Here is a 13,891-nt window from a genome sequence, read left to right as displayed (position 1 = left end):
TAAATAAAATTAGATACAATTTAATTAAAAATATAAGAAAGTCAATTAGTGGTTAAAGGGCAAACTTGTCATTTTCTATAAAATTTATGAATGGAGGAATTAAGTAGGTAATTTTATTAAAACTTAGAGATGTTATGATATGTTTCAAAAAACAGAAGGACTAATTAGTGTGACTAATAAATTATTTACCCTAAATTTTATATAATCCAATTTAACAATTGACTTTGACAGATGAATATGTGTGAACACCTCATTAGTAAATGTTGTAGTATAAGGTGTAATTGGAGTCTTTGGCTCAAGGAAACCATGACCGTTCATCTTCAAGAGGAGATTGATATTTTACAGAGCCGAAACGGGTGAGATGATTCAGGTTAGTAAAATCAAATAGATTGAATAACCTCAAACAATTGATCAAGCTGCAAAGTTTAAAATTTACTAAGCGCTAATTCATATATATTAATGAGTTCATCATTGAATTTTGAAGGTTTCGAAAATCGTGGCGATTAAACGATTCGGATCAAGTCTGTTTATTTTGATCGAATCTCAAATCTTAGAGATATTGAAGAGAACAAATACCAGACCCATCTACAATCTATACAAATAAAGTTTAAAACTGGATGTCCAATCTTTTCAGACACAAACACTCCAATTTTCAAAGATGTCACTTTACATAAATTTATTCAGCTAATCACTTCATAATGTATAGACAATTAAAAATTAAAACTCTACTGAAGAGCAACAAAATCATGTACCATACAAGATGTCTCAAGATAATAAATTCCTAAACATAGAAAAAACCTCAACATTCGGATAGCAACAGTCTTGTGCTTTTGAGTATGAACAGCAACTATGTCAACGACCAGACATGCGGGCCTTATCCCCCGAAGCAGGACCAGGAGCACTCTGTGAAAGGAAATTATTTTTTTCTTAGGAAAATATGCAGCATTATATGAGAATATAAAATTTAAAAAACATAAACCAAATTGAAAACAATTAGTGAACATACCATATAAGCCGCATATCCATTCCAATACGGAGCAGGAAAACCCTCATGGTTACCATATTTCATCCCGCAATGTCCGCCTTAAATCATAAAATAAATAGATCAGCAACAAATACAGTGGAAAAATCAGAGTATCAAAAGATAAAATTTAAAAAAAGGCCATGATTTTGATAATAATAATAGTTATACCTGCAAGCCAGGGTTGAGCATGAGTACTGGCAAGCTTTTTAACTTCACGAGTCATGGAAACAATGTCCTTCTCCATTGCTTGTCTATACTGCACCAACTCAACGTTTGCTTTCTTTTCATAATCAATAGCTTTCCTGAAACACAAAGGTCCCTTTTTCGGATTTATTATGATGATTTTTGAAAGTTGTAATGAAAATACAGAATGCATAAGCTCCAAACACAAACCTAGCATGCATAAGCTCCTGGTGCAAATGAGGAATCTGTTGATTATCAGTTTGGGATCTTGCAAGATCTTGTTTCAGTGACTGAATTTGACCAAGCAGCCCTTGCTTCAAACTATTCAATTTCTCAACTTCTACACGAAGTTGTGCAGCTTCATTTTTCACACGATTCATGCGATGAAGTTCAGCTTTAGCAGCAACAAGTTGTTTCTGAAAAGCCATCCGATCTTTCATCAACCGACGATTATCAGCAAGGAGCCTGCGGATTTCAACATGCTGCATTTCTAGTTTATCCTCCAACCTTGCAGGGTGCAGAGGTGGGTGTGGCAAAGGAGGGTTAAGCATGGAAGGTCTCGGGGGTGGGAACCCACGTCGGTCATTATAGGCTTCACTAGGCATGTGATTTCTGCCTGTCATTATAGGTTACTCTACAAAGGAAGTGCACAACAACACAATAAGGATATATTATCTTTAGTTTTTAGTAATCCACTCCTTTTAACACAATTACGAAATCATGAGAAATATCACTTTCTAAAAATAAAATTGAAATTCAGCTATATCAAAATCTGCATAGACCGCTGCACCTCAAATTGATACTTACAGAACTTTGCATTCAAGTCAGGAAAAGGGATGATTAACAAATACATTAAGGAACATATTTCTTTGCAACATATTTGATATCATTTTCTGAAACACTGTAGAGTAATTACACACACTGTTCACTTAGTATTTATTTCAGAAGAAAGCATCATTAATAAGAACCGAACCCACAAGCAGATTAGACAGTGAAACTCAAATTCATATATGGTAAATTTAGCAGTGGTAATCTTCTCTGCTTCTGAATATAGCAGAGATGATTTTCCTCCTAGATTCATACTCAGTTATGCTTTTTACAAATACTGTATGAGTACAAAACCCCCTTAGTTTATTCATTCCAACTGCTATTTACGAAAAAAAACAAATTCCCAAGTCATGAAACATGATTATAATCTCTTTTTCTACCTAGGATTTATAGCCCCACCTGATAAATTAAACCCACCAAGCTCACATGTAAGAAAGATTAAACCACGATCAATTAGTTAAAAGCAAGCAGATAACAAATCATATAAAGCCAAAAAAAAAATGAACATAGCAAGATGGAGAATGAGGCAAAAGAGTAGGCAATACTTCCACTAGAAATTTTGAAAAAGAAAAAGGGGATTTACCTTCACCGTTGATTAGCTTTAACCGTATAAACCCTAAACAGGGGGGAATCAAAGTAGAGAAAGATTTGGGAAAATTGAAGTAGAGCGGAAGAGGAGAAGATGGGTATCTCGCCATTTAGGGTTGCTTTTGTCTTCTGATTTATAGAGCATTCTAAAACTTTAGAGGTTGAAAAGGAAATCTAGAGATTGGAAAGGAAACACGGCAAACTGAGAAAAGGAAAACACGGCAAACGAGAGATTGAAAAGGAAATACGGAAAACTGAGAAAGGAAACGCGGCAAAATGAGAAAAGGAAATACGGCAAAATAGAGATCCAAAGGGAATACTGCAAACCGAGAAAATTGGGGGAAAATTTCTGAGAGGAAAGATTTCAAAACTTTAGAAGGATATTGGGATATTTTGTAATAATTATTTTGCTATAATTTGCTAATAAAAATTTAGGAATACTTTTATAATTTTGAAATAAATAGTTTGTATGTATATTGCTTGGATGTCTTCGGTAAGTCCGACGACATGGTTGTAACACATATTATCATTACAATTGCCAATGATATACGTCCATGGTAATTTATGTTGCCGGTAAGTCGTTGCATTTTCTGCGTATTTTCTTTTATTTTAGACCGAACATCCATTTCGTCTTACCGATTATACAAGGTTTTAGTTGACCTCTATGATAATCCAATTCAAACAGTAATCTAATGCGAAACCTTCGAGAACCTCATCCAGGTGTTGGCCACTCGTTTCTCAATCCCAATAATCAAGTGTTCGGTGATATTTAAAAGTCGCTCAACTTTACACGGCTTAACACACGTAGCCATTAAACTTTAACTAACTCCTCAAAATGACTCTTAACGATCTCAAAATGAAAATATTCAAGAATTAAAATTGTTTAGAACGACATTTACAATAAAACCATATTTTTTTTTTATTTTGAGGCCGTCAATAATTGTTTTGAGGCATTCAGTGGTCACGGCTATTAAAAAGTATAAAGTTGAGTGACCATGGATGTAATTTACAAAATGAGTACACGGAAACTCATGGATGGAGTTCTGGGATTGGTTTTGAGGTTCCTAACCTAATTAGGAAAATATTTATTGGAATTCTACTTTTTAAAATAAGATTCCTACTGATTTCCTAATTTCGTTTTAATTAGAATTTCCTAATAAGGGCAAATATTTATTAATGGCAGAAGGATTTTCTTTCCTTATTATTGAGGCTCAAATATTTATTCCTAATTGCAGAAGGATTTTTTTCTACTAATTTGGGAATTGAAAACTCATCTCTAAATTAACTAAACCCATCGATCAAAGTTAACTTGGGCAAATTAATCAGAATGCCTAGGGAAATCAATATTAACATGTCTTGCGATACGCCACATTCATACTACAATATGCAACATTCACAATCCATATTCTTCTGTCTACAGTTTCGTTTCCATTACATCAGAGATGTTCAAGGTAGCCAAGTTCTCATTGCGTCTTACCCGCCGCAGAATCCTCCAACTTCCCCTTGTTTTCTATCAATCAATCCTAGTTTAATGGCTCATCCGGACCCTTCTTTTCTCTGCAATTATCTCTACCATTTCCTTGATTTATTCAATCCCCCTAATCTCAACCACTTATCCCGTCTTTACTTGTCTCAGACTATCGCTAATACTCTTAAATCCACCTTGTTTCCTAATTTCTCTCAAGTGACAGCAGATGTTGAAATTGTCGATGTCGATGTGCTGAGGCAGACAGTGGATGGCGATGTGCTGATAATGGATGGTGACGTCCAACACGATTTGATCCATCAGCCGAGGCTGAGGCAGACGGTGGATGGCGATATCGATGTCGGAGAATCTAGAGTCGACAGTGATGGAACAGGAGCGTCCAAATTAGCTATGAACATGTTGATGAAGCAAGGCTGTTTTCAGTACCACAACAACGGGGCTGGAGAAGAGGAAGAGTGTTCAATTTGTTGGGAGAGTTATAGGGAGGGGACTGAACTGATTAAGATGCCGTGCCTTCACATTTTTCATAAAAAATGCATCTTCCATTGGTTGAAAACAAAGAATTCGTGCCCCCTTTGTCGACAAAATTTTAGGAATAAGAGTTTAAGGTATCTCAATATCAATATGACATTAAAGTTTAATTATTAGTTACTGTTCCATTATGTATTACATCTTTTTGTTTTAATTACTTTATCACATTTATCAGACTCTTTACCTATCATAATTATTATCTTCTACAAATATACTTGTACCCAAACAATGAAAAATGAAGAGATGAGGGAAATGCACATACCACATTAGTTATGACATCAAAAGAATTGTCTTGCAATGCAAGTTTCGGGTCCACATTTTAAGTCTTGAACAATGTACTCTGTCAGCACATACAGAGACAATAACCGAATTCAAGGCTTGTGTAAATCCATAGAAAACATTGATCAAATTATCATAATAATGCTCTATTAAGGACTAGGATTGTATCGATTTAAACATGGAAACAAGTAGGATCTTACTGGATTCCGCTTCAGCTCTTCTTCATTCATGCCTTGTCCTACTATTCTATCTTGCTTGTACCCTTTCGGGAAGTGGCTGACCTACATATAAAAGCCAGGATCAGAGGGTCCTGGAGTGTAAGAGCCGCAATGGTTGGGTCATCGACATGTGTAACAAATCTTGGAGCTTCATAGAACACGGAGTCTGGAGTCCTAAACGTATGTTTAACTTTAGTTGAAATATGCTTAAGATGAAACGAAGCAATTGAAAGTTTGAAGTGATTGAAGACTCAAGTATATGATGAGAACTTTTAGCTAAAACAAACTAAACTGACTTAAACAACACCAGTGACATGAAACATGGAAATTAAGTTAAGCGAGTTTACTCATCAAACGGCTGGTAATCCTCATCCTTGAAGGGAAACTGCTCCGGCCATTCCACATTCTTCAACACCTACTCATATGACAGAAAGTGAAAGAGACAGTTTAGTATCCAAACAACCTTGGACAGTTAATCGTGTCGGATCCATATAGAAGCAACTAAGTAAAAACATGCCTCCAAGATGGCTTAAATGCTCTTTAAACAAAGCCAAGCGAACAATCAAAGGAAAATAATTGAACAAATTCTTCCTTAAGCAGTCACTAGTTTATTCAATTGAAGGTACTCCATCTCAAGGATTCACATAGTTTTTAGATGAAGAGCACTTGTCGAATTAAAATCAAACTGTTAGAAATTGGAATCACATATACGTGGTTTGGCTATTTCTAACTACATCCATGGGGGAGGAGCACATATACATTATATATATAGTTGAGATTTCAGTATGTATAGTTGAGATTTCAATACATGGTAGTCTAATCCCATATTCCACATATATGCTTCTTAAACAATTTCCCGGAAATCATAGTTTGGCCGGCAAAGACAAACATAGACCCAGTCAAGGATGATTTAGAATGTGTTCTTCTAGCAGTTCATGATAAATCAAAACCAAAAGGCATATCAATGTTTCACCATATGCAAAATGGTTTATCAAATTTATTCTTTGAGATCGATCATCGAACAGTTGGCTGAAATTTTAATCGCTCAAAGATAAAATGAATAAACGAAACATGAATTGAAAAAGAGAACAGACACATGAAAAACTATGTAATAAGAAATATAGATCGGAAAAGGTAGAGCCTAATTTCCAGTGGAAGACGAGATAACAGTAATGCTAAGAACTCACTTCAAGCTTCCAATAAAATTCTCACATCAGATGAACATAAGAATTGAAACAAAATAATGTATCGGCATTTGTTTGGATCAGATCTATGAAGAGGGGAGAATGATAGAAACGCATACCGTCGTCGTCTCCGTTTAGCTTGGGTTGTCCGGAGTTCTTCTGGAGCAGAAAGGTCAGAGGTAAGAGTAACGAGGAGAAATGAAGGGAGATGAAAAGGATCGTAATGTTGAAGAGGAGAAGCCATAGAAGCGACCAGCTTCAACATCCATTTGCATACTGTTAGCTCGATACAATAAATTTTATTTGGATAAAAAATAAAAATAAGAAACGCTTTTTCGGTATTCGTTGGCTCTCAGCTAAATGGACTGGACCGAGTAGATCTGTCCATGGTCATGCTCGGGCCGGATCTATTGGATTTTAACTAAAAAATTTCAGTGCAAGTCCAGTTCAACCCACTCTTAATTTAGGTCGAATTGGGTTCGGGCTTAAAAATCAAATCTCAAACTCAATCCGTATAAGCTCATCTATATATCTATATTTATATATATATATATATATATATATATATATTTAATTATTAATTATACAAAATAAATATTATACTAAAAAATAAATATTTAATATATAAATATCATTTATTAATTAATATTAATAGACGGGCTGGGTTAAACCGGCCTGTGTTATTTTTATTAAGAGGAAATTACAGATAAAATCAGTTTTGGATTTTTTATTATCCTTTTATCACATAAACAGTTACTTTTTTTTGGATTTGAAAATTAAAAATAAAAAACCAATTTCACGGTTGAAACTCATCAAACCAAGCCTTTTTTTTGTTTTTTAATATGCTAAAACCAGTTTTAATTTTCAAATACTTGACATTTTAAAAAATTCTTTATAAATATAAAAAAATTGTAAATATTTAGACTAATTATGATTAATATGTAACTAACCCATTTATTAATCTCAAACTCGTCCAAAAAATATATGGGCTTTAACGGATATGGGTTGGACTGGACCTATGAATAATTTTTATTGTCTAAATCCGATCCAAGAAACATGGGCCATGCGGGCACCCGGATCCGTGGACAGGTCAAGTTTTGAGGGGAGTTCTGAAAATTGCTCGACTAGTTTGCTTACGTCTCAAAGAAACTATCACATGAAAATTAAATCAAACTTATAATGTTTTAGAATAATTTTATGTGAGATCCGAGACACTTATTAAATTTGATTAGAATATATCAAAATATTTTTACTATTTTAGAATAGTTTCTATCAGTTTCATATTAATTTTACATGTATTTAATCCGGTTTTACAAAAGGTGAAACTGATTGAAATTCATAGAAACTAAAATTAACATATCATTACATTAGTTTTTATGGATTAATTTTTTATGATTTAATAATAGAAATAGACATTAATAATTTTAAATTTGGTGAAATATTTTGATTCTTTTTCCAACTCAATCTACATTATATTTTTTTCTACATCTATTCATTATGATCTGTTACTAATAAGTGATAAAATGATACATGTGGAAGTGTCATGATTCGTTACTACTGAGAAAATTATTTGATAAATTATTTTTTAAATCGACCAAACTTGTTAATGCTCGAGGTAGATTTGCTTGTTATTCTTAAACTCTAAGAATAACAGTGTTTTAGTTGTCAACGTTGAGTATATTTTTACACATTATTCACAAAAACAATAATGTGAAAGGCATGAGAATTTTGAATTTATACAGGAATAAAAAGGGATCATTCTTTATAAAAGGCATAATATCTTTGGCTCCTTCAAGTTATTCAAAAATTGTAACTGACTCCTGAACTTTCAAATGTTACAACTGATCCCCTTAACTTGCTTATTTAGAATAAATGACCCATCAATGCCATGTGGCAGCGCATGATTGGAACTTCAAAATGTTACAACTAATCCTCTAGTACAACGCACTGCCATATGGAATTTGAGGGATTATTTGTTCCAAATAAATAGATTGATGGGGTTAGTTGTAACTTTTTTTGAAGTTGATAGGTTAGTTGCACTATTTGGATAACTTCGGAGGGCTGAAAATGATATTTGTGATACGATTTTTTGACATTTGGTTTTTATGATATCCTAATTTGTAGCACTTAACTCATGTAATATGATTTGGTAATATTTGACCCTTGTGGTATCCTAATTTATGATATTTGGCCTCTATGGCTCCTGTTGGATTCGTTATCTTTCCATCTACCCGAGAACCAAATACTACAAATTAGGATACTAGATGAGCCAAATGTTACGAAATCATACCAAAATGTCCAAATGTCACTAATTATAATACATACAGACTAAATGTTGCCAAATCATACACATGCACCAATGCCAACATTTTGCATATCACAAGACCAAGTAAGGCCATAATAAAGAAAAATAGATAAGTCCATTTGTAAGAGTAAATGGAGTAAACGACCTTGGTCAATTTACTGATCTATTGCCCGTCCATAATCTAATCAGTTTAGGGTTGGGATTAGGATTTAGGTTTAGCGTAGCTATAAATAGATAGCTATTGAGTCTAAACCTAAGACACTATATACATAATACTGGAGATATAATACTGCCTACACTAGTTTACCTTAAACTAAATATCAGAGACTGCACAAGGCAATATCTTGGTTCCTCTCCCTTTAGCCGCCGCCCCCTCATTTGTCCTCGGGTTGCGTTCTTAGTTCGTGGAACACCAGAGATTGCTCCTTTGGTGTAGTAACCTCTTAGATTGGTGATATAGAGCCAATGTTGATTACCACCTAAACCCGTTAAATTATTTATTGATAGATCCAGGTTCATTACCCGTCCATTAGAGGTTAGAGAAATCCATTTGGCTTCTCCATTGAAGCCTTCACCATTTAAAATAGATTAGTCAATTTTAAAGCCAAATAAGCTACAAAAATAGCTTTAAGATTTTTAATCAATTTAGCTCCTATGTATAAAATAAAACAATTTATAATGCCAATAATTAATTAGCCGATTTCAATCTCAATATTTGTCAAACGGCATGATTAAAGACTACACTAACAAAAATTGACACATCAGATGTTGCAACGTTTGTCATATTATAATGCTTAAACATGAAAGTGATATTAAAATTGAAATATGTGATACCTATTGACAGTAAAGTCATCTGATTTCTTTTAGCAAGGGCTTTAATTACCATTTGACAAAGGGTGTTGTTAAACCCAGTCCCAATTTCCCACCTCTAGCCTTGTGAAAGGATGAAAGTACCCTTTCAGGCTTTGAGGTGGGAAATTGGGGGAAAAACCTCTCCCGGTACGTGGGCGTGAGGTAATCACGCCTCACCATGTGGTGAGGCATGAGGTAATCACGCCTCACCACACGGTGAGGCATGGGACTATCACGTCCGCACCTACGGTGAGACGTGATATCCTCACGCCTCACCACATGGTGAGGCGTGATTCCTCACACCCGTATGAATAAATCACAAAAAAAAGAGTTCATAATTGTGGTAACTCGAATTATCCGTTTAGAAATAAAATTACGGCATTTTAACTCGTATTACCCTTTAACAAATAAAATTTAAACACATAAACATTAAAATAAAAATTAATAAACATAAAAATTTATAAACATAAAAGAGTAAATATAATATCAAAAGTGTTAAAATGTATGAAGTTCTACAAAAATAATTTAGCTCGCCCGACGCCACGCATCCATAAACTCATCCATCTCCCTTTTAATGCGTGGAGCATCCTCGTCAGATCGGTGGGTAGCCGATAATTGGGTGACACGCCACAACCAGCTAACCCACTGCAAAAAAAATAATAAATAAATATTAAAAAATAAACACATATAAACTAATACTAAATAATAATAAACTTATTCGCTGTTGGCGCGAGCATGCTGTACCGGTCCAGCCTGTGGTGCATGAAGGAGATGAGGATGCGAATATCGCATATACTAGTCCATATAAGCAGGATCACAAGCAGTGGGATCGTATCCAACTGGTCGGCATCTCCTCCGATCAATGCCCCGAGCCGATGGAAATCTCCGCCAAGTATCCTCAACTGTGACTAAGGAATGTGTGAGCTTATACGCTATAGATCTCCATGGTCGTACTGCTTTATCAGGTTTAATACGCTCAGCTGGGATAGGCTGAGTATATCCGACCTGTCGCAGCGCTCGATCGGGCATATACGGCTCGACGATGTCTGTACACCGTATTATACTAAAATACTAAAAGTATACTAAAAGTATACTAAAATATACTAAAATTATACTAAAATACTAAAATTATACTAAAATACTAAAAAATACCTGTACTCGCAAAGCGACCTCCTACGCGTTGGGTCGGCTGTCTCCCCGGGGTCGGTTGCTCATCGCTATCCTCAACCTCGCGATCACGTGCAACTGCAGACTGTCGCACTGCCTGGGCTGCCACATCCAGATAGTCCTCCACAGTATCGCTATCAGGCTCTCTGTCATCAAAATCTGTCGCCCCCTCCGATCCATCAATTGCGGGCTGCTCCACAATCGGTCCCCTCATCAACTGGTCCGTCGCAGCCGGATATATCAATACCACGCAATCTCGTACGGTGTGGTGTATCATCCTTGCCTTCCATATCTAGACGACGAGCAAATGACGGGATGGATTTTCCACCCCTAGTAGGTCGCTCCGTCTACAAAAAAAATTACATATAGTTAATAAAAAATGGTAACATATAAATTACACTAAATTAATAAAATTGTAAATAATGTAAATTATACTAAAGTTATAAAATTATACTAAAATACTACTAAATTAATAAAATTGTAAATAATTATAATTATACTAAAATTATAAAATTATAATAAATTATAATAAAGTTATAAAATTATGCTAAAATTATACTAAATTTATACTAAAATTATAAAATTACACTAAATTAATAAAATTGTAAAAATTATGCTAAAATTATACTAAATTTATACTAAAATTATAAAATTACACTAAATTAATAAAATTGTAAATAATGTAAATTTTTATTAAAAAAAACCTTGGGCGTAAGGGAATCACGCCCAGACCACTGGTCGGGCGTATGAACATTACGCCCGACCAGTGGTGCGGGCGTAAGCGCATCACGTCCGACCAGTGGTTCGGGCGTTCTAGCATCACGCCCGACCAGTGGTGCGGGCATGTGGCTATCACGCCCTCACCACTGGTCGGGCGTGATTCCCTCATGCCGGAACCACAGATCGGGCGTGATGTTCATACGCCCGACTGCGATTCCGGCGAATTTTCTAAACACCCCACAGATCACAAAACAGAGCGAAAATCAACGAAATAAAACCGTAAATCTTACCATTTTGTCTTTCCCTTTACGGGCTCTTTCACGATCCATGATTTGGTTCACTAACGAGTTCGGATTTGATCGAAGAGTGTATAGGGTATTTGAGAGGTTTTGGTTTTTTTCAATTTTTGGGCAAAGGGTAGTTCGGTCAATTGCTGAGGCTAGAGGTAGGAATTTGTGGCTAGGTATAGTAAATCACTTTGACAAACTTTAAAATTGAAATTGTTCTATTTTGCTCGTGCGCTCTAAATTGGTTCTTCCCAAAAAAAAAACAATAAGTTTATTTTAATACATTATCCCTAATTATTATGGAGAATTAATTGAGATAAGGTACAAAAATTCCCTTAACGTTTATAGCCATGAACAATTTTACCCCTAACGTATCAAGTTGGGTCAATTTCAGAAACACAAATATTTGTTTCCTTTATGGACCAATTACATATGAGTTTGTTTAAAAAAATCATATTTTCTGTAATTTAATAATAGAATTGAAGATTAATATTTATAAATTCTTTGAAATCATTGAGATTGGTTTCACACTTTCTTCCCAAAACTCATTTTGAACTACCGTAAAGATCATTATAACTCATGTCAAATAGTCACTATTTCTGAATTTAGTATAGAATTAGGACTCAATTGATGATTTTTGCTTCTAATTAATGGCTTTAATAGTTTAAAATTATAATTGACTTTAAAGTTTTATTTTAAAGGGTCAAATGAGTGCCTAGGGATGGCAACAGGTTGGGTACTCGCGGGTAGTGCTAATCCCAAACACTTAGCCGGTTATTTTTTAATTACTCATACACATCCCATTACCTTAACGAGTATACATTTTGCATTCTATACCCGTACCATTTAATTCACGGGTACCCTTACTCGTTAAGAATCAATACATAAAACAAAAAATATTATAAATTTAATAAATCATCCATCTAAAAATTAAACAAATTGAACTTTAACAATAAGAATAAAGTAGTTTAATTGTATCACTCAATGGTTGAAGAAAAAAAGGTTGGGCTATGAATTACACATCTTACATTTAAAAAAAATAATAATATTTTTTAATATATAAAAGATTTATAACGGGTATCAGATACCCTAGAGTTTCAGTATTTCATTGTTTTAAGTCCCGTGCTAGACCCCATAGCCCTTGAACAATGCCATACGACCCATCCCAAGAAGAGCGGACAAAATCATTAAAGCATGGATGTTCAAACCATACGGCTTGTAAACGAAACGGGAATCTACCAGCCCTAACAGAATTATCTAGAAAATCCAGTAATATGGGAGAGTGATCAGAATTATGCCGCGGGAAGTGACAAACCACCGCATTGGGAAAGGTATGACGCCACGACAGATCACAAAGAGCCCTATCTAGACGGCAAGCCACCTAGTGCGTGGAGTTCGACCCCGGAACCACGTAAAGGGTGGACCAACAAACCCGAGCTCAATTAAATGAAGAGAATTGATCCAATTAAAGAACATAGAACACCTGAAGGATACAAGGCGCGACCCCCCAAGTTTCTCATCGACAGACTTGATAGAATTAAAGTCCCCGACAATAACCCAAGGTTTCCTAGTAGCTGAAGCCACATACGAAAGATCCTCCATGAATTTTCTTTTAGCAGTATCCTGAGATCGAACATAAACTGCAGATAGCTAAAAAACAACACCACATTGACGACCACTCAAGATAGTAATATTAGAGTGAATAAATTGCTCATTCCGAATTAGAACGTCAATCAAGGCTCTCGTGGAATCCCAAAACGTCAAGATACCTCCATAAAAACTGTTAGCCTCAATAATTTCAATAGAAGAGAAACCCATCTTTCTTTGTAGGATGTCTACTCGTGAACCCGGTACTCTTGGTTCAAGAAGAATTAAGATATCAGGCTTGTGTAATTTAACCAAGTGGCAGAGGGAACGTTGAAATAAAAGTCCTCCTGCACCAAAACGGTTCCAAAAAATAACTTTCATCAAAGACAAAAATCGCAATCGAACACAGACTCTCCGAATCCTTCCTAGCACCACCAATATGAAAAGATTAAGCAATAGGAATTTTGTCAACCACCCCGTCCATAACCATTATGTCCTTATTCGAATCAGCATTAGAGACTATCACTGAGTCCTTTGAATTCCCAGGCTTACATATTTCTCCATGTTCTGTACTGGTACGTGAACATTTTCTCCGCCCACCCTCAATCCCAAAACCAGGAGATTCCGTATCATTTAAACAAATGCTACCACC

General features: G+C 35.1%; 1 protein-coding gene across 7 annotated transcripts; it reads right to left on the bottom strand.

Moving 5' to 3' along the window:
* Window positions 1-601: 601 nt before the first annotated feature.
* On the bottom strand, window positions 602-6,615 carry LOC136220205 (protein FLX-like 3). Of its 7 annotated transcripts, none has more exons than XM_066007975.1 (8): window positions 6,441-6,615; window positions 5,485-5,552; window positions 5,120-5,311; window positions 4,903-4,980; window positions 1,418-1,841; window positions 1,193-1,326; window positions 1,007-1,083; window positions 602-903 (listed from the first exon to the last, which is right to left on the bottom strand). In XM_066007975.1, exons 5-8 carry the CDS (start codon window positions 1,828-1,830, stop codon window positions 853-855), a joined length of 675 nt encoding a protein of 224 aa, XP_065864047.1. In that variant the 5' UTR covers window positions 1,831-1,841; window positions 4,903-4,980; window positions 5,120-5,311; window positions 5,485-5,552; window positions 6,441-6,615; the 3' UTR covers window positions 602-852. The 7 variants fall into 7 exon arrangements, with proteins under 7 accessions (XP_065864047.1, XP_065864049.1, XP_065864050.1 ...); XM_066007977.1 differs by having other exon boundaries at window positions 5,120-5,303; XM_066007978.1 differs by having other exon boundaries at window positions 5,120-5,200.
* Window positions 6,616-13,891: the final 7,276 nt, after the last annotated feature.

The sequence above is a fragment of the Euphorbia lathyris genome, chromosome 2 (genome assembly GCF_963576675.1).
Source record: "Euphorbia lathyris chromosome 2, ddEupLath1.1, whole genome shotgun sequence".
Lineage (NCBI taxonomy): Eukaryota > Viridiplantae > Streptophyta > Magnoliopsida > Malpighiales > Euphorbiaceae > Euphorbia > Euphorbia lathyris.
Note: the sequence above shows the minus strand (reverse complement) of the source record. Positions and strands in the feature narration are given on the sequence as shown.

Excerpts from the sequence above, each read along its gene's own strand:
- LOC136220205 (XM_066007975.1), bottom strand. The coding sequence starts at position 1,830 with ATGACAGGCAGAAATCACATGCCTAGTGAAGCCTATAATGACCGACGT. Across the intron at positions 1,327-1,417 it reads CAGGAGCTTATGCATGCTAG|GAAAGCTATTGATTATGAAA; the intron begins GTTTGTGTTTGG and ends TTTGTGTTTCAG. Across the intron at positions 1,084-1,192 it reads TGCTCAACCCTGGCTTGCAG|GCGGACATTGCGGGATGAAA; the intron begins GTATAACTATTA and ends TTATGATTTAAG.